Source organism: Micromesistius poutassou, assembly GCF_964030765.1.
Source record: "Micromesistius poutassou genome assembly, chromosome: 22".
In the NCBI taxonomy this organism is placed as follows: Eukaryota; Metazoa; Chordata; class Actinopteri; order Gadiformes; family Gadidae; genus Micromesistius; species Micromesistius poutassou.
Genome location: NC_140292.1, coordinates 4,280,555 through 4,308,451, shown reverse-complemented (window position 1 = coordinate 4,308,451; position 27,897 = coordinate 4,280,555). Strand labels below are relative to the sequence as shown.

Genomic DNA, 27,897 nt, shown 5'->3' with positions numbered 1-27,897 from the left:
TGACTGGCTCAAGCAGTGGGTTTTCTGCTGCTCCACACTTTCCCTAGTCATAAAATGAACGAGTTCATTGAGTTTTACAGTTGTTTTATTAGCTGCTACCATCGTGCATTCCATGGTTCTCTTTTAAATTTGCAAAACTAAAATGTTATAGCTTTGGAACAAGATATCTACTCTCACCCTTTATCGATCCAAAGAGACTGTAGAAGTGCCGATGTATAGTTAACAACATACTGTATCTTGCTCATGAACCCAAAGATACAGTCAAAGTAGGCGTGTGTCAGAACAATAGAATATTCTACTATTCATTCACGAGGGTCAAAGCCAAATGTTTTACATTTGGACCATTACAAAAAAAAATCAAATACACAAATGAACGGACGGAACTACAGTTGGGTCTGTAGCGCCATTTTGTACTATTGGGGTCTGCTTAGCTCAGGAGGTAGAGCAGGTTGACTTGTAACCGGAAAGTTGCTAGTTTGATCCCCATCTCCTCCTAGTGTCGATGTGTCACTGACAAAGACACTTAACCCTAACTGCTCCTGACGAGCTGGGTGTCGCCTTGCATGGTTTACTCCACTGCTGGTGTGTATTAACAGTTGTAAGTCGCTTTGAATAAAAGCGTCTGCTAAATGCAATTTTTTTTTACGTATTATTAATCATGCACACAATACATGAGCATAAATATGAATATATAAGCGAGTCTGATGTCATTCAATAGCACATTGTGAAACTTAGGTAGTTAGTTTAAAGAACTAGTTCACTGGTGGACATATGAAGGTTATATGAAGTAAATAATTCTATGTATTATAAATGTGCAAAAAAATTGATATTGGTTCATCCTAGCCTGAGAAAAGGCAGAAAGAGTGTTTTCATGGTCTTTCTGGCTCATCCTCCAACTACCACAATGCATGGCGCTCGCTTCCCCGTCCTCCTGTTCCGGTTTGGAGGGGGAAGGACCACTTGCGCGAGTGGTAGCGCGAGCAAACTTTGTGAAAACATATCCCTGTGATACGTTGACTAGTTTAGACTTCTGCTCTCGTTTTTTCAAACGCAAAAATGCCCAATAGTTGTTTGGTACCCTGTTGCACCGAAAAGTCTAGTAAGGGACAGAAAGTAAGTTTTCACGTTTTGCCAGCGAGAGACAGTGAGTGTTGCAAACAATGGCTGCGGGCGATAAACAACCCCACAATTGGAGAAGACGCCGGTATTGAAATGATAAAAGGTAAAACGATATGCAGTCTCCATTTCAAACTGGAGGATTATGATAGAAATCTTTTCGGCATGATGAGGCACGCTCAGGAAACAAACTCCTGTTCCGTCTGTCTTCGCTGTGGGCCCGTTCCCAGATGATGAACAGGTCAGTGCTTCTAATGCACCTCCCGTAGCAAAACGCACTCGCCTACAGGGAAGTCTGTCGTAATACTATACTATATTTCTGTTTACAAAGTACACAATAATAGCTTGAATACTTTACAAAATCACTCCCTAATGATCATGTTTTCATTTTCATATTCTTTTCCCTTTATTTTATTGCATACAGGGCCGCTGGAGGTCTTTCACAGTGCACTGCTCAAGTACCCATGTTCCATGGGGATGGGTAGTATGGGCATTGTCACTACCTGGAGCTTGCATGTACGGAGCCTGGGTCTGTTGAAGGTGGCATTGCTGTTTTTAGGCTTTACTTAACTTTTATATTAAAGTATTAAAGTATTCAAATTTGTTTTTAATCTTATCTTTGTAATGTTGATATATTGGATCATTTTCCTTTGTGAATAAAATCTTATATTGTTTTTACCACCTTACCTTGGACTCCTGTATAAACCCATGTTCACCAAAGAAACACAACAAACTTGTGGGGTAACAAACCACTTCACTGCAATAATTATTTACATTTGTCAGATTACCTTTTTTCCATATTTTTTTAAAACTACATTTTATGTGGTATAAATCACGAAGATGCAAAGTAGGTTCAGCATACAGCCATCATGTATGAATGTATAGATAACAATATCAAGTACTTTAGGTATAATTTGTATATTACTGTACAGCATAAAAACATTTGCTGATTACAGTAGCTCAGCATATTTGTACTCACCCCTTTCTCCCCAGTTGAAATAAGTGTTTATCTTATACAGTAGGCCTACTTAGGCCTACTAGTATAACAGCACTTGGGTTAGTAAACAAATCACAACAACCAACATGAATTTGAAGTTTTATTCAGGCTGGCAAAACAAGGTGATTGCCTCTCCCAAGTCTCTCGCCTTGCAGTATCCACTCCAGGAAATGCTGGTAAGCTGTAAGCTGTACTGTCTAAGAAAGAAAGAGAACAACATTAGCAAAGCAAGATAAATCATGCCTTGAGTAGCCTATCCAGCATTACACAGACTTCAAGCTCACGTAACGTAGCCTATGCTCTGCCAATAAGATCGGCTACTTTTGGATAACTACATTGCCACGTTCCCTGGAACTCAAAACTATTGTAGCCAATGTGTTAGTAAAAACAACAACACTTACTCTATGCTCAGACGTCTCTCCCAGCGGGCTTTGGCTGGCGTTTCCAGTTCACTTTCTGGGTCCGGAAATATGTATCCCAACTGTTCAGATGAGGCGTAAAGCCTGGGTGAGAGGTTACACACCTGGCCCCGTCCTCACCAGATTCAGCCATTTCTTCTAGAAGAAGAAGAAAGAAAGAAACTGGCATTGCTGAAATTCGCTGCAGCACAGGGACTCTCAGCTGCAGCCGCAGCAGCAGCCTCCTCCTCCAAATGTCTCAATTCTTCCTGGCTGTATTGTGGCTCGTACAAATAGCCCTGAATGTCCGAATCCAACAATATATTTTCAAAATCCACTTTGGCTGTTTCCCATTGCAAATTTGATTCTACCATGGTCAGAGGTTTGTGTCAGTCTAGTTCTCTAGCTAAGCGGTGAAGAAACATGGCGGACATTGTGTTTACATCTCGTATGCAAGCTCCCGCCCCCCCCCCATTCCTTATTGGTGGGCTTACAAATTTGCGGAACTAGTGGTTTGTATGGTGCCTTCTATTTGTCCACCCGACTCGATCTGCGAGTCGGATTTCCGAGTTACGAACCGGAAGTTGCAAATAGAACGCCCCCGAGGTCGTAAAAACGACTCGTCAACTCGTCTGAACTCAGAGGACCCCGAGTTCAGTAACAAAGATGGCTACTCCGAGCATCACATGTAGTAAACATTGTGGTTTTCTACTATTTTAAGCACTTGTGTTTTTGTTGTAACCAAATGAAGAAGTCGTACACATAGCACTGTATACTGTTACCTATAGGCATGTCGTTAGTCTTATTATGTGTTAAATACCGCCTATTTTGTAGCTTGTGCCGCTGAAATTGGCTAGAGACGCTCCATGTTGCTATGACAACAATGCCGATTCTTGAGCAGAAAGCAGAGCTCCGACTCGTCTTGTTGTGTGCCAAATAGAACGAAAAACCCGGGGTCACTCGTTTTACGAGACGGATGTGACATCACACCCGAGCTGCAAGTCACGATTACGAGACAAATAGAAGGCACCATAGTCCTCGGCCCTTTTAGCAGGCAAGCAAAGTTCTCCTGAGACCTGAGATGGCGTCATTTGACGTCATCTCAGTATAAATATAATCAGGACAACTGGGCATAGGGAGGACTGGGTTAGACTGAAGGAAGAAACACACTTTTTAAAATATTATAATAGTGATTTTATAATGATAGAACGCTGGTTCTGAATCGGTGAAGTATCCCTTTAAGTGTGAGTGTCTACCTGTTCTGTTGGTAAAGGCTAACTAATGACGAAGTCCCCCAAAAGTTCCACCTGGGCTACCTTGAGAAGACTAGGGCTAGGGCCTCGGCAAGTGTGCGAAATAGGGCTGGTGAACACTAGGGGGCGTGTATCATCAGAGAATCACAGAGGATAGCTTTGATTTAGAAACGTTTATTGGAGGAAAAATGTGGTACAACATATATAGTAATAAACTGTGGCTATGAGGGGGGCTTAGCTGGGAGAAACAATTCCAAAAGTCATAAACAGTGTAGCCGTATAATATAGTTTAGTTCACTGCACTAATGGTACACAGAACAATTGGCTTATATAGCTAGGCTAGCGAGTAGCTTAGCTTATTAGCGACTTATTAACGTATCTAACAAATCTGACTAGCGGAGAAACAATGACTGGATGGATTTATGTAATTAATCACCAGGGTAAGTAGCAGTAGTGAACAAGCACAAACTGACATAAATACTTTACTAACATCTGTCATTTACACACAATGGAAATTCCCCTTAAAGTGCCAGTGACCTACTACAGGTAAACTCAATTAAATGCGTGATACCTTTTGGCATGGAGTGTTTAAAATTCTTGCCGATGATCCATGGCTGCCTTTGTGAGTATTGGCACACGTTGAATATTCTACTAGCCGTTCATACCACCACCCAATGATTATTCGATCTTGAAAGATTGAAGTTATTCACATTCCTACAACAACGACAATGAAAGCAACAACAGACGTACATAGGTACGTAGTTCCAGAATATATTGAAAGAGAGAGAGACAGACAGACTCAACCTTGAGAGAGAGAGAGCAAGACACTCACAGGTGTCTGTTAGTTGTCTAGAGCTCAGCTTGCTGTCTCCTGTGTGATCCTCTTGATCTTCATATTTTGAGGCTCCGGCCAGCTGTGTTTTGATGCATTTTATTTGAAGTCATCTCTCCTCAAATCTTTAACTCTGCCTTGCTGACATTTTCATTCCACTCATCTCCACGGTTCAGGAACCCTACATCCTTTACACTTCTTGTGTTTCGTCAGAGATGGAGTGATAAGAAATAATGAGAAGGGAGTGATGGAGGTGCATCCTTGGAGATTAAACATCTCCGTGATGATACGTTGTGAATTGGAGAATAATCCGTCAATATGATGTGTAACACAATAAAAGGTGCTAGAGCCTCTACATTTTACAATCGTCTATCTAAGGGAGTGTTGGACTGGGCAACAATTCATCTTTTACCATTTTCTCAGTCCTTCATGCTGGGAAGTTAGGGTCTTTTGGCCGAATTGTAAGATAAGACGTTTCAGGTCATTAAGCTTATGAGCTACAGCTAACCCTGTTATTAAAGCGATGTAGAATGGGTCTATGGATGAACCAGCTGCAGGGTTAATAAGAGAGGACAGGAGAGGTCGGAGTTTGTTGTTTTTCATATTTCCTATCTTCGTCATTATCTATTATCATAGTGACACTAGAAGCATCTAGAGCAAATTACAAGACCACCGGCCATAGAAAAACATTGAGTGTGTTGGTTGTTTCTCCCATGGCCTGGGGCTATATAGCCGGCTTGATTGAAAGTGTGGCTATTCTTTGGTAATGGTCAGCATCTTCTCTTATTAAGTTGGACTCAATACACTCTATTACTGCAGGTTGAAATGAGTAGAGCACTTTAGGTAGTGCTGCCTTTGAACATCCACCCCACCACCCCACCCACCCCATTTAGATGAATAGGTTTTTAACCCTATAATGCCAGGGGAGCCTTGGACAGGTGGAAACATCCATTTAGCCCTGGGTGTGTAGATGATGGCGTTATTGATCGAGTGAGACCAGGGCGATGAGGAAGGTGAGATGACACTGAACTGGGGTCAACATATGAAACGGTTTCCCTCAAGATTCATCTGGTCTGAGAAGGGAAACCTGGTAATACGGGGTGGTATATATACATTATAGGAAAGGGAAGCATTACTGTTTGAAAGGAAGACTTCGCCCTTAAATGAACATTGTATGTGCAGAGCTGGATGAAAAGTGGAAACACCGGCAAACAAATAGCAAAATGTTCCGGTTAGACTCAAGGGCCGACTTTGAGTGCAGGGGAGGTTAAAAGCAATGTCTCTTAATTAACTTTAAAATAGCCAGACACTTTATTCTTAAAAAATGTCAGCCAAGAACATTGTGTTTTTTAAATGTTATCACAGGCAGTTTGAGCAAATGTCCTTGTTGGTGTCAAATGAATCCAAATACATTTTGAGCGTGGGAGAGAATGAGAGAAACGGGATATACATTATGTATATATAGATGTAGCCAGAGAGGTGACAGAGGGGTGACAGACTAACTGAAAAATACACACAGAACTACAATTAGAAGGACTAGAGATGAACCCTGCCTGGTGAGCCCTTTTTTATTAGATTTAGAGTTCATCTTGTCTACTGCACTCTTTTATCACACCCCGCTACTTCTAATTTCCTCCATTAATGAAAAGTATAGTGAGAAATCTCATTCACGGAATTAGCCTTCACTTCTTCCACATCTCTTTGCCTGTTCCGTTCTGTATGCTCTGTAAACACCACAATGATGACTATTAAGTAGGTAATTGACTCAAAACTTCCTTCCATCTTGTTTTTCCACCCTACCTAAAGTGAACCAGCCTCCCCTGCTGTTGGCCATAATATACTTACATTTTGTTTTGAGACTCGGGTTCTTTGGATGGTGAGGGTGTGTTTGGGTGAGTGAAAGAGTTGGGGGCGGGGGGCGGTTAAACGATTAGGCTTCAAGTGTTGAGAAATGAAGGGACGTGGTAAACTACACAATAATGATTTTCCCAAACTGATCTGGATGCATTAAATGAAAGTAAGGCAACGTGGAATGGGCACTCAAAGTGTATATCGCTAAAAAAGTATGTTTTGATTTGATGGTTAATGATTTGATTGGTGGTGTAGTGATATAGTTCTAACTTTGTTTAAGGTTAGTTTCAGAGTAGTTCAAGACACAGCCGTGTTGTTATTGTTGTTATTGGTGAGGATGCAGAGTCAACATCCCAAAACATTTAAAAGTTAAGGAGTTTAGGAGAGTTAAGGAGATCAGGATTTTGATGTAAAATAATACAAAAAGGTTGAATGGATTGAAAACATGAATCGTTATTTATTTTTTCGTACAGCTGTAAAACAGAAGTGGAGAAATCAATTTTGACTTCATGTCTACCTTAAAACAATAAATAATAATGAAAACTCAAAAGCGGTTTCTCCGTCTCACAGGCTTGATTCAAATACAAATTATATCAACGGCTTATCTTGCATTCCCTATTATTCTGCAATAGAGGGGAAAAAAATTAACCAAAACAAAAATAATTCACCACTATGGGTCTGAAAAGGAGTCTTCGAGGTGTTTGGTCAATTATGCATCAGGTAGTGCCTGCTGGGCCTGGTAAGTCCTTTACAGTGAATCCAGCTGAACCTCTACGCTCAGCCATGGCTGGAAGTGATGGGCTTATCGGTATTAGGCCGGTCTCTGTCGGTAGTGTTGTTTGCTCCATCTGCCCGTGAGCCTCTCTATTCCAAAGGAGGAAGAGGTATCATGGCTCTCTGCTCCCTCTTTCATTTATACCTTCCACCCTCCTCACTCCCCACACCCCGTATCAGATAGACAAAGACCATGATGAGGTCACACAATCACCTGTGTGTGTGTGTGTGGCTGTGGATGTCGGTGTCTGTGTGTGGGGCTGTGTGTGTGTGTGTGTGTGTGTGTGGCTGTGGGTGTGGGTGTGGGGCTGTGTGTGTGTGTGTGTGTGTGCGTGTGTGCGTGTGTGGGGCTGTCTTTGTGTGTGTGTGTGTGTGTGTGTGCATGTGTGGGGCTGTCTGTGTGTGTGTCCGTGTGTGTGCACGAATGCATGCTCTGCTGCGGCCACCATCTGCAGAGATAGACTACTTTTTGTTGAGTATGACCACACCAAGATTTCTTCCATTCCGCATAAGTGTCATCATAGTTATTTATAATTCTGTCTTCAACATGAACAGGTGAACTCAAATCTCTGAGGCATCCTGGAGAGACACCGTGCTGACATTATCATTGTTAGACCTCCTCAAGATGGGCCTGGAATGGCGTGCAAGGTTGAACTATTACTCTATTATACAACAGTATATGATACCATCGTAAAGTACCCATGATGCTTTGCCAATAGCATAAAGATGATTTAGCTGTATGCAACAGATGTGTCTAACTCTAGATGCTGGAGGATGGCAAAAAACACCCATAGTGGCTACTAGGGATGTAAATGTCTTTACTTCTGTTGAAAGAAAACACTTTCTAAAAACACAACTAAAAACAGGGAACTTCGAAACAATGTGTACCAGCAAATGTTCAGTATTATTTGAATGTTTGATTTGATTTGAGTTATTTAGTATACTTTTTTAATTTTTTTAATTAATGAATCAAACATGTTTTTTTTATATTCATTTTTATTCAAAGTACCTCAATCACCAAGAACCCTACTCTGTAATCAAACTCAAACTAGAAATAGCTTTGTGGATCCCTCAAATATAAGCATAACAAGTATAACAAATATACATATGAACTCGCATAGATTTTCAAACCAAATCGCCCTGAATCGTTTTGAAATAAAAAACATTGTTGCTGTTTAAAATTGGAGCGCTGGTATGGAGGGGCGTATCGAATCGATACGCATGTGTTGACGAGATTTTATGTTGTCATGGTGGCAGTTAATTATTTCCACATCTCCTTTCTTTCATTTTGAAATACATTTATCCTGTGAGTATTTTGATGAGGCAAAGCCATATATATGATCAATAATAGAGCTTTATATGCTAATAGCTAGAATAATATCAGGTAAATCAAGTTTGTTGACCACAGGCAGTTGTAAATGTACTTTTTGGCTGCCCTACACACACTCAAATGCGTCTGCCATACCCTGTAAAACAAAGAGAAATCGAGGTAATCATCAGAGAGTCCACAAATATTGGAAAGAAATAGAAAAGAGTAAATAGTATATGTGATGCGAAACAAAATGAGCCAACTTGAGTAAATTGGAAAAATGTGATCGTGGACAAGTTTGGCTCCTTTGGACAATTTTGACACTAAATACCAAACCTGTCCATCAGGTTTGGTATTTAGTGTCAAAATGGTTGGATGCGCAGCAAAACTGGCACTCAGTGTGGCAACGAAAGATGCAGTGGGGCAGTCCCAAAAAGACTAATACACACACATACACGCACACACACACACACACACACAAATTGACTTGAAATCAAGTTAAGTTGAAATCACACACTACATACTGAATCGCAGTGAGATTTAACGTCTCCATAAAACCATTCCCGTCTGAGATTAGTGAAGTACACCTTATCGCTCCTTACATTTGTGTAAACATGGGAGGATTCATCAGAGCTGCATCATAGCACCCCACCCCACCACCCCAAAACAGCAGCTTCAAAACATTTTTCCACTTCTCCTCCATTACATACTTAACTCGCCTCACACCATCTCCCCCCTCCCCCTCCCCCTCTCCCCCACCCGGCAGCAGTATAGCGTAATGAAGGTGCGGTTGCCGTAGTAATTACTTTAGCTGTGGCTCAGGTGGAAATGGGCCAGCAGTAGTAAGTGAGACAGCAATCGGTATCCCTATCAGCCTCCTCATCCTCCTCTCCGTCTCCATCGCCACGTCCTTTTCCTCGAGCCCGACAGCACGCCGGCGCCTGTATCGGCCGTCATCAACAGCGGTAGTTATTAGGTGATTATTATACCTTTTGGCCTGCCTCAGCCGGTTCAAAGTAAGACCAGCATCACTGATAATGAGTGTGTGAGTGTGGTGAGAAACCGGGTTGGGGTGATCTGAGAGAGGTCCAATACCGGACCGATGGAGACGTGATTGGAAAAAGGGTTTTGACTCTGGCCGGTGGGGGAATGTGATTTGAGTTCACCTTTAGCAAATTAAGTGATAGCATGTTTTTGTTTGAGACTCCGATGGGCTTTCTGCTACTAGTGTTAGCAGTTACTCCACCCGGCCCGCTCCGTGACCTCGTAATTTGAATGACTGATTCGTTGTTGTTTCTCTTATTCATACCACTCGCCGCCTCTTCCTTATTTAGCAGTCGGGGGGGGGGGGGAAGGGAATGCTTTCGATGCAACACTGCTCCCCGTGTGCAAACAAAGTCAGAAGTGTTGACAACAAACCAAACAAAAAGCTGTTTGTGTTTATTTAACAAACAAACGAGCCCTGTGGTCATTTGATATCAAGCTGGTTCACAACTCGTTGAATGCGTTAGACAGGAAAGAAATGACTTTGAAGCTTTGTCTTGATTTATTTCATTGGAACATTACAAACCTCTGCAAACCAATTCGATGTTGCTTTGTAATTCTTGGCTTACTCCGTGTGTGTGTGTGTGTGTGTGTGTGTGTGTCTGTGTGTGTCTATGTGTTTGTGTGTGTGTGTGTGTGTGTGTGTGTGTGTGTGTGTGTGTGTGTTTGTGCCTGGTGTCTGTGTGTGTGTGTGTGTGTGTGTGTGTGTGTGTGTGTGTGTGTGGGTGTGTGTGTGTGTGTGTGTGTGTGTGTTTGTTTGTGCCTGTTGTCTGTGTGTGTGTGTGTGTGTGTGTGTGTGTGTGCAGGGTGAAGCTGAAGGATGGGGTGGTGTTCCTGGGGGCCAGGACCAGTAACCCGGTGGCCTGGACGGTGAGCCAGGACGTCCGCAGCGAGGGCCACAGGGTGGTCACCCTGCACTGCCGCAGGAAGGAGAACAGCTATGGACAGAGGTAGGAAGTACACTGCACTACGGACTGCTGGTCTCTCTCTCTCTCTCTCGCTCTCGTTATCTCACTCCACCTCCATATATGTATATGTATATATGTCTCTCTCTTTCTATCCCTCTCTCTCCACAGAATATATCCGTATGTCCTCTCTCTCTCTCGCTCTCTCTCCCCCTCCCTGCTAATAGAGAATCGGTTGTGTAACCCCATGTGTCATGTTCCAGTTCTTTCCTCTTTCATTTCACTGGTCACTAATGGTTAAATTCCACATCTAGTGTAAACCCAAAAATAGAACTGGAGCATTTTGGTTATTCAGGCTAATAGAATTATCCATTAAATGTTCGTAATAGTTTTGTAATATTGTTTTTGCATGGCAACAAATCCTACACAATCCTACTTGTGTGTGTGTGTATGTGTGTGTGTGTGTGTGTGTGTGTGTGTGTGTGTGTGTGTGTGTGTGTGTAAGTGTGTGTTTATAAGTTTGTGTTTGCGTGTGTGTGTGTGTGTGTGTGGAAGTGTGGAAGTGAAGTGTTTGTAAGTTTGTGTTTGGGCGCGTGTGTGTATGTGTGCACATGCATCTTGGGATGATGCATGCACTCTATGGTGAGACTACACGAAAGATTCCCACCTCCAAGAATTACAGTGTGGTTCTTTTTTTTCCCGGTAATGATTGCGTTCCAACCCGCTCTCCACTAAACATTATTAGTAGTTGAGATACTCCACAACAGAGGGTGATTAAAAAGATCAAATCTTCCACTATGGGCTTGAGACCCCACAGACGCCCCATCGTCGATTACCTTCTCTTAATATCCTAGCATTATCTAAGATAGTCATGAGGCGTTTTTTTTGGATGATTTTATTGAATCCATATGATAATTATACTAGAATCCATTCTGCTGCATCAGTTTAACAATTCTCCCAGGAAACATAGGATCCATTTCTTCTGCTGACTTTGTGTAATGGAAAAGAAAAAAAGCATGACCACTTAAACAATGGAAGGGCCAGGGGGTGTTCAGCTAGGAAAAGAGAAAGAACCGTTTCCAATATGAAAGGATATTCAATTATTATTGTATTTCTACTCAAAGACCCACACTGTGATTGTCGTGTTTGTGCGGATGCCTAAACAAACAGCCAAGCATTGTGTGCTTCTCTCTGTTGTCTTTCTGGGCCTGTGTGTATTTGTGTTTGTTTTGGTCTCTGTCTATCTTTGCTTGTGTTTGTTTGTGAGTTTCTGTCTGAGTTTCTGTCTACCTGTTTGTGTGTGTGTGTGTGTGTGTGTGTGTGTGTGTGTGTGTGTGTCTGTGCATGCTAGGATGTGTGTGTGTTCTTGGATCTGTGCGTGGTGTAGGCATGTGAATGTTTGTGGTTTTTTTTGTCTGAGTATATCTGCTTGTCTATGCATGTGTGGGTGTGTATGTGTGTGTGTGCGCCTGCATTTGTGTGTGTGTGTGTGTGTGTGTTTGTGCATTAAGATGAGTGTGTATACGTAGTCGTATGTTTGCGTGTGTGTAGGTTTATGTATCTGTGACGCGTCTTCAGCAAAGCATCAACTATTGGCATAAAGACAGAGCACAGGAAGTTGATCGCCCTGGAACGGTCTGTTATTTCCTTCTGAATGTCAAGGTTACGACAGTGATAAATGATGAGTCATCCGTCATTTACATACATCTCTTTCATTTACATAAATCTCTGTCATTTACATGCATGGCTTTTGCACACGGGCAGTGTGGGGGTGGGGGAGCATTGTAATATAAAACAATTCGCTGCGTGAGGTCAGACGTTTTGGAAACACAATATTATCTCCTCATGAAGTCAGCCGTACAAACGGGAAGCACCTTGAAGTGTTGAAAGGATGATCTGAGGAGCCCCTGCTGGGATGATTTGTGTGCCAACTCCTCTGGAAGACAGCGGCTCTTATTATGCCAACCCATGCGGCTGCGTGTTAGCCTATCAAACAATGATTATAACCAATTTCATAATTCGCTCACCAGGAGTTCATGAACGTTCTTTTGGAGTAAAATGAGAAATTGTTCCCTGTGTCATTTCATCCCCCTGGTTAAATGACACTTGGTTGTTTGGCGCGTGAATGTCAGCAGGGGTGGAGGGACTGTGGAAATCCACCTGGCTTCATGTTCACCGTCTCTATTAAAAAGACCTGAGTTCAGCAACATGATGAAGGATGCAGGGGCTTCTTACTTTCCGAACCTCATTTCCTCCAGTAAATGCACAATCAAGCCCTGTTTGACACCATCAAGAACAATTTTCCTCCTTCACCTCCTGATCCCACTGCCTTTTCAAATATGAAGTATTTGATACTTGATAATAAGTATTGCAGTATCTTTCTCTCTTTCTTTGTGGATACGATTTGAGATTGTCAGGGCTAGCCTCAACCCGTCTTCTATATTCCCTTCTCTGCTGATCCAACTCGGCTTTGGACCGCTTCTCTCGTATTTCCCTGCAAGAGCTCATTGATCTGGTGGGCAGTATGAAACCTTTCTCAAGCCTTCTAGGTATTTTACCAACTTCCATGCTTCAAAATGTACTTGTCAATCTGTGCATGCCTGGTGTCCATTATTAAATAGCTCCCTGCAATCTGGTTGTGTCCCGGCATATTTTAAACATGCAGTTGTTCAGCCTATTATTATTATATTATTATTGAACTTACAGTTCCTTGGGAAGACAGAGTTGAAGTAGCCAATGAGCTTATGAAAGCAAAGTATGCTGAGATGGCTGGAGAGGCAGCACAGCGAGGCTGGAGTACGCAACTAAGGCCTATTGAAATCGGTGCGCGGGGGTTCGTGGCTAGATCTGCTACTAGCTTGCTGACTGAATTGGGTATTTGTGGACAAAGTCTGAGGCAGGCGGTTAGTAACATGTCCGTGGCAGCAGAACGAGCAAGTGAATGGCTGTGGGTAAGGAGAAAACATACTTCCTGGGGTGCAAGCTAAGGTAAGCCAGCTGTGCTAACGTGTGCTAATGTGCTAACGTGTTTGTTTGGTCAGGGTTAGCGGTAGGGCTAGGGGTATGATGCAGGAGAGAGAGTGTTTAGATGCATTAAATGTGGTAATGTGGTGGCAGCATTGAGGGGGGTGAATCCAGGACACTGGTTTCATCGTTAAGCCTTCAGGAGGTGTCGTGGGCCTAACTTAACAAAACATCTGTGAAAGAGGGTGCCCACTTAATAACCCCAATGATATTCTGCTTACTGCATACTGCTGTATTTACTGCTGTTAGTTGGGCTAGTTGTCTCGTGTTTTTCACCTTTGGTTGGTGGCCTAGTAGCCAGCGTGCTTATAAGGTTGGTTTGGACAGGGGCTTCTGAATATGTGTTTTCCTTGGATTTTGGCACAAGGGATTATAACATCTGATCCTGTGTATCAATGAAACAGCCTCTTCTGGGAAAAAAAACAAACCTTGATCGGTCCCTGCTACAAAACTAAAGGCCTATATCTCCATCAACTCATATCGAAGAAATAGAGAACTTGCTGCCTTCTTGACTGCACCAATTTTTTGATACATTCCAATCTGGTTTCCGTCAGAAGCATTCCACTGAAACAGCCCTTCTCAGATTCTCCGATGACATAATGATGTCTTCTGATGTGGGTGTATTCTCTGTTTAGGTGCTGCTGGATTTTTGCACAGCTTTTGATACTGTAAGATCAGGGATTCTCAACTGGTGGGTAACGACCCCCCCTAACGAAGTGGGTCACTGGTACATTTTGAGTGGGTCGCAGAGCACGCGCCTTACCTTTATCTTTAGAAAGAAGCCCATGAATTAACTAATGGTTGAGTTCAGCCCCAGTTGTTGTAGCTTTGTATTCGCTCCAGTGCAGTACATGAAGGAATTGTTGATCAATGCAATATTGGTAAATAGATATTTATACTATTTTTGAGTCTGAACTTAATGACTAATGACCTATGTTCATTTAAAAAGTCAGATTACTGTATGGGCAGTAGAAACTCAGTTACATTATGGTTGATTATCTGTAGGTGATTAATAGACATTGATTGACCACTAAAGGGATTTCTTCCCCTTTTTGGATCAATTATCGTTATGTTGATGTGCAACAGATAGACTATAGACAGGCATTGTTAACTCTTGACATGCTGTTGAGTGTCAGGTTTTATGTTGGTGATAATCATATGATATTTGAATACTCAATGACACTCAGTAGACAATCACTTGAAATATTAGTTGATAGCACAGAGACTTGAAGTTGAATATAAATCCCATAAATCACTTAGTACACAGATCGTCGTGAGTACATTCCTTTGAGTATATGAGTACATCTTTATGTATTTATTGAATGTATGCATGCTCACACACTATTATTAGACCCAGAATACATGGTATATGTATTCACACAAGGAAAAGGTTTGATTAAGGAGCAAGAAGAAAAGGAATGTTCCTCTTTCTGACCCTGCCAAAGTACATGTGGACACTGTAGCCATTAATTGGACAGAGACACAGATCTGCAGTTCAATTACATGAAATCAAAGGGCTCATTGTGTAAGGGGATCATTTTATTCAGCTCCTAATGACCCATTCGAATAGCCCCCAGGATTCGTGTACATGTTACTGTTAACCCGGCGCACTGTAATGAAACAGAGGGAATTTTATTATATTATTGCCTTTTTTTTTCTATGGTGGTATGATTTCGTTTTGTGGAGAAAACGGATTCATTTAAAAAACGACGATACCTATGGGTATAGAGTAGAATTTCAGTTGCAATATTCTATATATAGTGACTTTGTATTACATTTACATTCATATCATATATTTGATAACATAACTTCATAATCAAGGTTGCATAATCAATTCCTCTTTAAACATACTTGCTAATTTTATATGACCTGAGAACGTTATCTTTTTTCCTTTTTTATTCCCTGTTTCTCTTGTTATGAGGATTATGACAGCGATGATGATGCTGATGATGATTATCCTTATTACTGACTCTCCTTCACGCACACTAAAGGGAATGGAGCCCTTGTTGTGAAAGCACTGCGATGATGCTGTTTAAGGTCACAGGGGGATGTGCTAAACTTGGTGCCACCATCAGCTCCCAGCTAATAAAACAGGTGTGACTGTGTGCACGGTGGGCAGAATTTAATGTGGTATTTGTTTTTTTCCATACGCCCAAAGTAGAGCAGAGTAATTCCACTAAAGGTGCAGAAAGTGGGAGTCATCACAGTTTCGCAAACTATTTAGCATCTTTTGTTCAAGCCAGCCGCTGTTCATGCTACAATGACCATTAGCTGGAAATGGAAAGGGAAATCAGTTGGTCAAGGTGAAATAGTTGTTTTTTTGTGACAAAAAATGCAAAAATGTTATAAATGAAAATCATTGTGTGGTTTTTTTGTACCTCTTTTACATGATACACTGGCAGCTGCTTGTCTTCCCCCTTACCCACTGTTTTATAATGATGATGAGGGTAAAACAATTCTAGAATGTTTACTTTTTTATTTTTTCAATCACTGTTTAATAATTAAGAACACAGTTGACACTGTATCTGTCCATTCTTTTCAATTGCTGAGTCATTACATGATTTAACAACACATGATCATCTGATATGACATCACATGCCTACAGGAATTAATTGTGTCATAAGCTGCTCATTATCACAATTGTAGCTTTGTCCTGTCCAAGCTCCCTTACCACATTGCCCTGTATGAGATATTGTCAATTTGCAAAAGGAAAGGTGTTGTTTCAGTGAGTGTCGTCAGCCTTTTTGTGCAAACACACACACACACACACACACACACACGTCACACACACACACACACACACACACACACACACACACACACACACACACACACACACACACACACACACACACACACACACACACACACACACACACACACACAAATAAATACACACACACACTCAACCACACACAAATGACACAACCTCAAATAAACTTGTACATGCAACAAAAGGGAACACACACACACACACACACACACACACACACACACACACACACACACACACACACACACACACACACACACACACAGTAGCTAGTGGTGACTTTTGACACAAGGCAAGCTAATGAGCCCCCCCAACCCACCTACACAGACAAGTGATAATAAGCTGTGCCAAATTTCGGCTATGAAATTTGCACTAAGAAACGCTGATTAACAAGGCATGCCACACACTCACCCAACCTGCGACAACAACCCTCTCTTTAATGCACATTTCCATTCATCTAGAATTCTAGTAGGCCTATTCAATGGTAGTGCGGATATGCAGCGGATATTCCCGCTCTGAATTAGAGTGATCTGACGCAGGGGACTAAAGAAGCAATCACTGGTCCCATGTGTCTAGCAGCCTATACCATCCGGGGAGAGACAGGGCTTCCAAGCAAAGATGTCGGGCATCAGCGCTTCTCTCAGAATATCTACACAATAGGACAATTACAAACAATGGCCTTACTAAATCACAATTAAACAGGACACGTCACACATGTTTAAAAATGTTCACAATGGATTCAAATATGTGTTTTGTCACATGTGTCAATATGTTGACACATGTTTTGTCAATATGTGTCCCGCAAGCTCTACAACAAGTGGGTGCAAAACAATCAGGGATTATGTAAGAACACAACTCAACAAAATATATTAAATAGGTCTGATTGTTCTTTCGATATTTGAATGCAACATTTAAACGTATAAATCCCAAATAAACAAGTTAACAAGTAAAACAAAAATGCACAAAAGACAAACAGTCAACAACTCCCACGCACACACACAAACACATATTGGCATGATCAAAGACAAATCAAACACATTCGCATGCACACATACTGACAAGCAGAAACACTCTCGCACAAACACTCCCCATGGGATAATGGTTTGAAGGGATTATGTGTATAGAAATGTAATGTCTACAGAACAGCATGATGCCTGTGATGCGCTGACTAAAGAAAACAGCGGACAACAAATTAGACCACCCAGGTGGGTAATGTCTCCCTGTAGTCTCAATCGACACATGATACAGATTGTTTATCTATGTATTCTTAATAGACCCATGATACAGCCTCTTTATCTCTGTGGTCTCAATAGACCCATGTTGCTCCCTCTTTATCTCTGTAGCCTCAATAGACCCATGTTGCTCCCTCTTTATCTCTGTAGTCTCAATAGACACATGGTACTCCCTCTTTAAGTCTAGTCTTAATAGACACATGATACTCCCTCTTTAACTTTGTAGTCACAATAGACACATAATACTCCCTCTTTAGCTATGTGGTCTCAACACACACATGATAGTCTAAACACACACACACACAATACACTCACAATCTCAGTAGTCTAAACAGGCCCTCTAACTCTCACTCAATGGTTGGGCTTTTATATAATTATTATTTATTCTCCCTCGGAGGAAGTACTGGAATGCACACGCACACACATCATTCTCAGCCCTCTTTTAGGTCTCTTTCTCTCATGGACAAAGAAACGTGCACAGCCCTCGCCTTTAGCTTTCCCTCACCGTCTCGTTCTGCAGACTGTTCACCTACAGACACAATACATTCAAACTCATCCCGGCTCCTCCCTCCGTTCAGCAGCACACGATATTGGAGTGCTTTGCGCCTTGAACCACTGTGCTAATTACATACACTATTACAGAAATACTGGAAACCACCACATACTCACCACACAACCCACACACACACACACACACACACACACACACACACACACACACACAACTAGGTCATTAACATCTGCGCGTGACGCATGGGCGACCCTTAGAATTAAATTGCATTAACCGGATCTTTGATTTAACTCGAGGTTGTAAATGTGGTCCCACCGGTCCACCCATAGGTCCGGATCCATTGATTGTAGCTCCATCCAGCGCCATGTGAGCTAAGTGTGCCACCCCCCCCCCCTCCCCCCTCATCTGAAAGCTCTCTCTGCACACTCCCCCTCCACCACCACCACCCCCTCCCCCCCTACTGCTCATGAAGTGGAGAGCCAGGATATCGAGCTCCTCTCTTGTTCAATCTTCACTCATCATGGTTCTGTCAATGAGCGCCGTGCCAAACGACTCCCCGGCACACAATGTGACGCCGCTTTATAGACACATACTCGTTACGGGGCCGGACAATGTACATTTACATTCAAACACTAGTTCATTGGCCAACCCCGTCAAATATAATCATGGGATTAATGGAAAATTAGACCTCACTCCCACTCCCTTTATTCGATATTAGACTCAGCGTGTACATCTGCGGCTTTTTCTGATGTGTACGCAGAAAGGCATCAAAAAAGTATTCAGTGCGTCGGCATTGATCATGCCAAGAAATACACGTGTATCGCTGAGTGGATTTCACACACAGCTTCATACTGTTGGCTGATGAGTAACTTAAGAGGTTGTGTGAATAATATGTCCTGTTTCCACCAGATGTTTGCAAGTTTCTGTCAGGCATGAAATTACAACGCCTATGAAACAATTTAATGCCGTGATTATGACAAAGGGCTGTATAAATAAACACGCCTTAATGTGGAACTGAAACGTTTGGAAAAGAAAGAAGATAGAATAACGAACACGAGACATTCAGTCCCATCACAATGGGATGGGAATATACTCTGCACTACTTTGCCCCGGGCCATAATTACCATATCATGAGAATAATATATCATGCTGGATTAAAATGTATCGTACATGCCGTTCCTGGCCCATGTAGACATAGTTAATAGGATCTGGAATACCTCGTAGCTTAGAGAGTGCAGTGGGCAGAACAAATGTATAAGTTGAATGATGAGGTATATCACAGCGTATTATCATTCATGCAGAGCCAAATGCATGAATACATAGCTGCTCTATAGCTCATTATAGTTTTATACCTGAACTGAATGTATTCTCACAAGATAGGATCTTTTATTTGACAGTTAAGAAAATTGTCAATTACTCAATTAATATCCTCCGAACAGCAGACATAATTGCATTGGACTAAAGTCTTCGGTGTTTCCCAAATACAGCAAAAAGCAATCATCAACAGCATGATTGTATTAAACAGACTGTCTCCACTATTCAGCATAACAGCTGTGCTCGGATCGCCTGGTTGACATTGAAGATGCTTTGGCTTGTCCTGACGCTGTCTCTGTTCCAAGTGCAGTTATTCCTTCCACTGGTCTATACTTATGTCTCCTCCGCTCCACAAAGTGGGGCTCAAAACATATGGCCTGTCACCCCCTCCCACCTCCCCCACGGCTTGATGGTAGCTTTGCGCCTGCTGGGGGACGGCACGCGGGATGTTTAACCTGTCTTTGCGTCAGGGCTTGCATGTTGAACAGGCTAGCACTATCAAAGGGAATCTCTCTTTGAATGCTAAACTCTTCTACACACTTCCCCTGAAGGGCTTTCCCTTTTTTTCTAGTATTTGAACAGCTAACCTTTAAATCAATACGAGAGGCGGCCAGACTCAAAGACGGTTAAAGGGATGGGGTGTCTTCTTTGTCCGTCCGTCTTGGAATCCATACCCATACTTGTGTAATCCCCATGGTTAAAATGTAATACAAATGTGTTACATATTTGTTTGTTTTTTGGGGGGGTAGGGGGGGTCTTTAACAGCACAGCGTATATCTAAGTGTAGCTCAACACACACTCTACTAATGTCGACTTTTAATCCCCCAGGGGTGGTATAAGTATAGTGCTATTTAGGTTATGCGCTGCTGCATCATAATGTCAATGTGGACTAATTGGCGAAGCAGGCTAATGGATTGAAAAACCCACCTGAGAGCTCTGTATTGTTGGTCTGGTTAATGATGATGATGATGATGATGATGATGATGACGAAGATGATGATGATGACGAGGGGGTTGTGGTGGGGGTGTGTTTGTGTGTCAGTTTGTTTCTCTTTGGTTGTATGTTTGCGACCCAAGAGAAGTTTGTCTTTGGCGCAGTTGTGTGTGTTCCAGTGGTTGAGTGTATCGAGATCATTTTCAAGTACTGTAAGCGTCAGAATTTTTAGCAACTGAAAGAAAACAAGGCTAGTATTTCTAGTCGCAGAGAAGATGTATATATCTGTGAATCAATTTGCAGATCTCTAGCCAATCTGATACACTTTTTACAGTGAAATTAAACTCCATATCAGTGTTTGTGAAGTGTGTGTGTGTGTGTGTGTGTGTGTGTGTGTGTGTGTGCGTGCGTGCATGCGTGCGTGCGTGTGTGTGCATGTCTGAGGGTTTATGGTTGTCTGGTTGCATTTCAATGTTTGCATGTGTGTGTGTGCGTATGTGTGTGTGTGTGTGTGTGTGTGTGTCAATTTGTGCATACAGGTATGGTTGTCTGTGTGTGTTTGTGTTTGTGTGTGCCTGTCTATGTGCATGTCTTTTTACCAGCCCGGGCGCAACATCCTGCTCATCCTCCTAGCTGCGTCTCTTGCGAGCGCAGGAGGAGTGAGGAGCTGTAATCATAAGATGGATCCTCCATATTGATCAGCCTTATTTCATTTGAACGAGTGGCGCTAGGAGCAGCAGCCAATAACATGTGCACGGCCATACTGATGTAATCATGAAGGCTCCTTAATGGAAACTACCCCCCCGCTCGTCCCCCCACCCCGGCAAGCCCTGATGCGATCAACAATAATAAATAAATAAAAACACCTGATTTATTTACCCTTCAGAGCTCTTGTCATTAATGTAAATCTAAGAACGTAGCGGAGCTAATGAAATTAATCCTGTCTCTGTGAAAGGGATTCGTACTACATCATACGTGGCTGAGGCCATGCCGCTCTGTCCGACCTTTGGCCCCTCTCTCTATTTCTTCCCTCTCAGCCATCCCCGGTGACATGAAGTAGTTCAGGAGCAGTACTAATAGAACTACTAATACAGTCATAGCAGTAGTTTTGTCGTCCATCTCTGGGGGGGGGGGGGAAGGAGTTCTGTTGTTGTGTCGTCATCTCTTTTTTTCTCTGTCCTTTGCTGGTGCTCTTCCTCTGCGCATTCTCCTGATCTATATATATCTATATATATCTATATATATTTCTCTCAAAAGTGTTCGACCCCCTCCCTCCACTGATGGTGGAGGTGCTCGGGGGGTTTGTAGTAATAGAGGCCATTTATATTTTTTACTGACTTTCGATACCTGACTTTCCCTTGTTTGTTATCGGGGACGGAGGAGTGCTGGAGCTAGTGGATCTTAAAGCTGGACAGGCTACCTGGGGGGATCAGAATGCAGCCTGGTGTTGTTTTATACAGAGAGGGGTGATGTGGTTGGGGGGGGGTTGATAGGGAAATGCCCTCCTGGTCAGCCTCCTTTAGCCTTTGTCACCACCTCTTATGTTGTCATCCAGCTAAAAGGCTATGCTTGTATTTTAGGTGTACCATTTGAAATGCAGACATTGTGTCTAAAAGGCATCAGTGTCCATATACCTTCAGACTCTGTATTGGCCGTCATGGGACCAACTTGTGGAAGAAATCCATCTAAGCGTTGGTGGCAGTCTACTCAAGTTGGTCAGCAAGTAAAACCTTCCTGGTTTACTCGTAAAATACTATTCTCGCCCATGCAGCGAATTGTTTATCAACAGCAGAAGAAGCACCCTGGGGAAAAAAAAGCATGTTGAATGGCCCTGATCTTAAATACAACGGCTAAGGTAAATAATGACTGCTGTCAGGAAAATTAGTTTGGGTTGTCACTCGGTTGACAGGGAGCAGCAACAAGCCAGTCCTGATTTTGTCATGACATCTTTGCCAAAATGTAATCTCTGCATGGTAAATGGTACTGAACCGTTCAAGCACGTAATATCTGAAGTAGCCTAATAGGGATTCTTTCATGTGAATTGAATAAATAAATGCTTCAAGGAACTCAGTTCCCATTTCCCTTCATCAATCAAAGGGTTGTATGTTGTGTCTATGTTATGGTCCCTTCCCTGTAAAACATCACTGTATGAATAGAGGACCAGATTACTACCGCTGCTTTAATGTCATGTAACGCAAGGTCAAAGTCGCTGACACAACAACATCCAATCATTTGAATACATAATCATGCCATCCTGTACCCCTGAATGGCCTTTTAAAACATTAAACATTAAGATTTTATAACATTTAGATGTACTATGTTTATACAAAAGTATCACGTATGTATTTCTGGTCTCTCTTGCAATTTTTTTCATCTTGAGGCGTCCCTTTAAATGTAATGCTTGGCATGCAGCTAAATAATGTATAGGGCTGGCCCGAATCCATATGTTTAAGCTCTCAGATAATCGTTAGGTATCCGGACGAATATTGAATCGCTGATCAAATCTACATAAACACATGAAATATCTGCAGTCACAGTGCATCTCTTTCCCCCTGCTTGAATGAAACGGAGCCAGGCGTCGGCCACAGCAGAATCCCCGGTGTTTTTAATCAGCCTAACGTAGTTTCTGTTTTCATTTCTAAAGCAGTTCATTAAAACAAATGTGTTCTTTTATTGACGCGAATCCTCAATATCACAAAGGATCGCTGTGCACACGCCGTTGGTGGCTCTCGGATCCGCTGATTGATCCGCATCCAACTCCCCTGACTTTTTTTTGTTGTTGTGATGAAACTTCACAGCAGCACTTGCGCATTATTCACCAGCAAGTGGAGGAGAAAACACACCGGCTCCATTCTGGAGGAGAGATAGCCAGAAAAATAAAAAACAAGGCACACTGTTTGAAACGTGTTTGTTAAATTATATTAAAAAGCTGCTTAGCTGTTTAAAAGCTGCTAAATATGTGAATAAGTACAACTTTAATAGGTTAAATTATCTATAACTTATTTTTAAAGTTATTACATTACTTAATTAATACAATTGCTGCCTTTGCTCTATTGGCACAGTTATTCATTTATGGTTTATTTACATTTTATATGTGTATACTTCTCTGATTTGAGTCTACGTTTAAAAAGGTGAACGTTTTCAAAGCGTTCACCTGTCTGTGCATTCGTGGCACACATTAAGGAGACTGATGGAGAACTCGCTTTAACAAGGTCAGGCTTGTTCGTCAGCCGACTCAAAGTGTAGATTATCCTGACGTAGATATATCGGCTCCCAGGATTAAGTGAGCCCAGACTAAATTTGCATTCTAGCAGCGCATAAACTCCCCAAAGGAGATTGTACATTTCCTTTTGATTGTTTGCATCAGTAATGTATGTAGAGAGTAGCCTTCTGAAAACCCTCCTCTCCCCCCCCCCTCTCTCCCTCTCTCTCTCTCTCTCTCTCTGGGATCCTGAGAGGAGGGGGATGTTTGGCAGATTAATGAGGCAGGGAGGCAGGAGCGTTATGGATGGGGTCATGGAGGGGTCACTCTCGTATTAACCTTGTCCAGACAAAACCATTTAATGGACTGAACTAACAGCACACTGTGTGTGCTTGTTGCATGTGTTTATGGCCATTTGCTATGATGTACAGTGTGTGTGTGTGTGTGTGTGTGTGTGATGATTTTAGTTTGTGAATGGGGTGGAGTGTGAAGCATTTGACCTTCTGTTCTTGAGATTAGTTAATGTGCCTGTTTAACCAATCGCAAATATATACAGAGTATACACACAAAAATAAACAAATACGTAGCATTGGGATGAGAGCCAAATGGGTGGAGCTTGACGTCCAGCTCCACCTCTCTGGACCTAGTCCAGCTGATTGGGTTTTACACTTGCCAATCAACCAAGTTATGGTTAGAGTTATGGTGAGGTGTTAAAGGGTCAAATACTATGAGATTTTAAGAAAATGTGGTTTGGCCTGAAAGTTCTAGGAAGGAGGGGGTGGTGTTATGACCCAGGGCAACTTTGTGATACCTTTTTAGCACTGTCGTGTAGGAGCGTTATAATGAGCGATGTTGTATATGCGATGTGCCACACACCATGGCGTTATACTGAGAAGCTTAACCATCGTTCGGACACGGAGATAAACCAAATATAATCCACTGCTCATACAGAGCTCCACACATCCACACACACTGTAGCGTTTTACTACAGGTGTCCAGGAAGCCTAATCCTCTCTCGGTAGCAATCATCAAAATCAACGGCAGTCCACACATCCACACATTCAGACACACACACACACACACACACACACACACCGTTACGTTATACTATGTCTGAGAAGCCTCACCATCTCAGAGGCCGCAGTCAACCACCGCCCAGATAGAGCTCGCTCTGGCATGGCATCTGATCTAGCATCCAGCCAAATGCCATTTGAACTTGCCATTTGTGCTGCTAAGTTGTATGAGTAAGTTGGGGAGGGGCTTGACCGAGAGGTCAAGCTGGACTCGGTCAAGCTCCACCCATTGGCTCTGCCGGGTGGAGCCCCTCTTGTGATTGGCTATGTGGAAAGGTCCATGACTTGGTGAAGGATGTTTGTGTGCTACGAATCAAGGTTTTGCCGAGTAGCGGCAAGGACACCAGACAGAATGACATAATACCTGATTAATAAATCAATCCATTACATACTGACACTGACCTGAATACATACATACAGTAACCCTTCTTGAACTATTAAGACAATGGATAATAGATGAAATTAAACATTAAGTGCATTCTAATCTATGTATGTTATTGCTATTATATTTACAACTGAATTAGAGTTCATATGTATTCTATAAATTGCATTATAAAGTTAATATAAATAAAGTAAAGTAAAAGTGGAGTAGAAATAAAGCATTTATATAGCACCCTTCCATAGAGTATATTAGACTTACAGTTTGTTAATAGGTCTAATGTTTTCCTTCAATGTATTTGGTCTAATAGCTTATCAGTGCAGATCACTGTTCCATTTACCATAATAAAATGTTAAACGTTTTTTCAAAGTGCTTTTAAAGCGTTACTATATAAACGTGATTAATCTAGTTGTCTTCACAGAAAACCATATGACTGCATTTTCCTTTCTAGTTAGGTCGATTTTTTTTGAAGAAAAAGGCCAAAACTAAAATGAGGCCTACAAGGTTGTATTTCTCCACCTGAACAAGAACACATTCTGCAATGCAGAAGCAACATCTCCATCACAAAAAGACAGACTTCCTGACTAAAGGCTCAGTTATGGTTTCCACGTTGACGCAGCGCAAGGACCACGAGACGCTTCAACGCAGTCGTGACCCTGTCTTGGTTCTGCGTCTGGTTTTAGTGAGCGGACCAATCACAGCCCTTGCTGCTGTGTTGACTCGACGCAAGGTTAGAATTTTTGGGAGGCACACGTCAGGCCCATGTGTTGGATGCAAGGAGGGTCCGCAAGGACGTAATGGGTCCATAAGCCCCTTGCGTTGTGTCGACATGGAACGATAATTAGACCTTTAGTAGCGTGATGACAAATGACAAACAAATGAGCAACCGAGGGAGTCGGGAGACAGTGGTGCTCGGCTTGCACAGCAGGAAACGCTAAAAGTGCGTGGCATTCAGTGTGCAACTGGACGCATTCTGCCAGAAGTTTGTCGTCCTTCGAGAACACCATGAACTGCTTGAGGGGGGTCATGTCATTATGTCTGTCTCAAAGAGATAGATGGAGAGAGATGGATTGCATACATTATAGGAAAATTCCTACCATTGCGAGAACAAAAAGAAATGCAATGTGCTCAATGTTCTGTTATACAGACACAATGATCTGTGTGCTAGACACATAATTTGACCTTGAGGTCTTCCTGGGCAAAACGACCCATTCAATGGTAAATATAAGAATCATTGCCATGCCAACGGATCCATGCAGGTGACAAAGGGATGGAGTCCTCGTTTTCTGTGACACTGTAAAAATAAGCTTAGTATCGGAAAGCATAACAGCTGTTAAAGTTCTGGAGATTCCTTGCAGTCAAAGGATTTATGTTCAACTACAGTTAAACTGGCAAACCTTATGGCTATTTCTGAATGTGGCTGACAACAAAGTAATGATCAGAACATGTCCTTTAACTAAATCTTTTTTGAATTTCCCTCCATTGCGATCACCTGACTTTAGCTCCGCCCACAACCACTTTATTCCCCCATCGAAACGATGATGATACGGTTACATAGTTTACAACAGGAATAGTGACGTGTGTGTGTGTGTGTGTGTGTGTGTGTGTGTGTGTGTGTGTGTACTGAAAGAGACTTAACCATGCATGGACGACTTTGACCATTATTTACTTTGTGTGACACATTTGGTAGTGTCTCAGCACACACCTATCTCAAGGCGGATCTGGTAAATAGTCCTAGATCTGGCTATCCAAGGCTCTATTGACGTATTACAAAGGAGGAAGAAACAATTGCACAAGTGAAGCTTTCTGGTACAAATCTCCTGCTGCAGTCTGGAGGCTGAAATGCAAAGCTTCTGACTCAGTTGACAGAGACCCCTGAGCTGCTGTGAAGTCAGGTGGAGACGACTCCCTGGTTCTTTCCTCCCTCTTTCTCCTTCTATGAACCTAGACCAAGAACCAATAACACAGATAAATAAAAGTCAACAAATATAATACCCTACAGTCAATAAGTTAGGATAGCGGTAGTAAATATTGTGAGCAACCTGTGCAGGTCTCAGAAACCGGCGGCCCCGTTTGATGGAAGAAAGTCTGGGCTATCCGGATCCAATGACTACTGCCCTGCAAAATACCATTGCCATCGCCACCATTGCTACATTATTATACTGAGGGAGCTCTAACTCGATCAAGTAGATCGAACTAAGTTACCTTTGCTAAGCTTAAGATTAAACTTTGAGCTTAGTCTTTGTTCTGATATGCAGGCACAAAAATAAGTTTATCTTTGTTTTGTGTGACTATTCCTGCTATCTTCGTATCTCTTTATACTATCTTCCCCCACCAGGTTGTTTTTTTTAGCGAGAGGAAGAGCGAGAGAGAGAGACAGAGATATATCTCCCCATGTAATCATTCTCCAAGCATGTAAAGTGATTACACAGGGAATGTTCTCTGTTCCCCAGGTGCTACTTGTGGGGAGTAGACAACTCCTAGAGTGATTCACTGAGCGCGCGCGAATGCAGGAAGTGGGTGGTGGGGAATAACATTACAGAGACACCACCACAGGTAAAGAACAAAACAATACAAGATAAAATACAATATAAGAGCTCCACGTCAAGAGCTGTCAAATGCACACCGTTCTCAGCGGTTCAAAACAAGAATTAATGCAAATTATTCCTTGGCATCAACAAAAACTTTGAAGCTGCCACTGAGACTCAAACAGAGAAGTGACATCTTAAAGCTCAATTCAGCGGGAGCCTTCTACTTCAGAAGATGCTGTGGGACCAGTCAGTTGTGTGTTGAGATTATGTCATGGGCAGGATTAGGAAAAGAGCTACACATCCCAGAAGAGCATTTCAAATTAATCCTGCCACACTACACCTCAAAGCAATATTCCAATAGATTAACCTTGTTGTTATTGACTCTACCCTGTTCATGAATATACTGGGTTAGAGCCTGATTAACTGAGCTAAAGACATGCATGGAT

The 27,897-nt window shown here is 42.3% G+C and overlaps 1 protein-coding gene across 1 annotated transcript in view; it reads left to right on the top strand.

Moving 5' to 3' along the window:
- The window catches only part of LOC311367532 (transmembrane protein 132C), a gene marked incomplete at both ends in the record, with an annotated part of 92,687 nt that overhangs the window by 22,334 nt on the left and 42,456 nt on the right, over positions 1-27,897 (top strand). Inside the window, one exon of the mRNA XM_084486363.1 lies at positions 10,381-10,524. Within this exon, the coding sequence (XP_084342489.1) occupies positions 10,381-10,524 (144 nt within the window). The remainder of the gene's footprint in view (positions 1-10,380; positions 10,525-27,897) is intronic.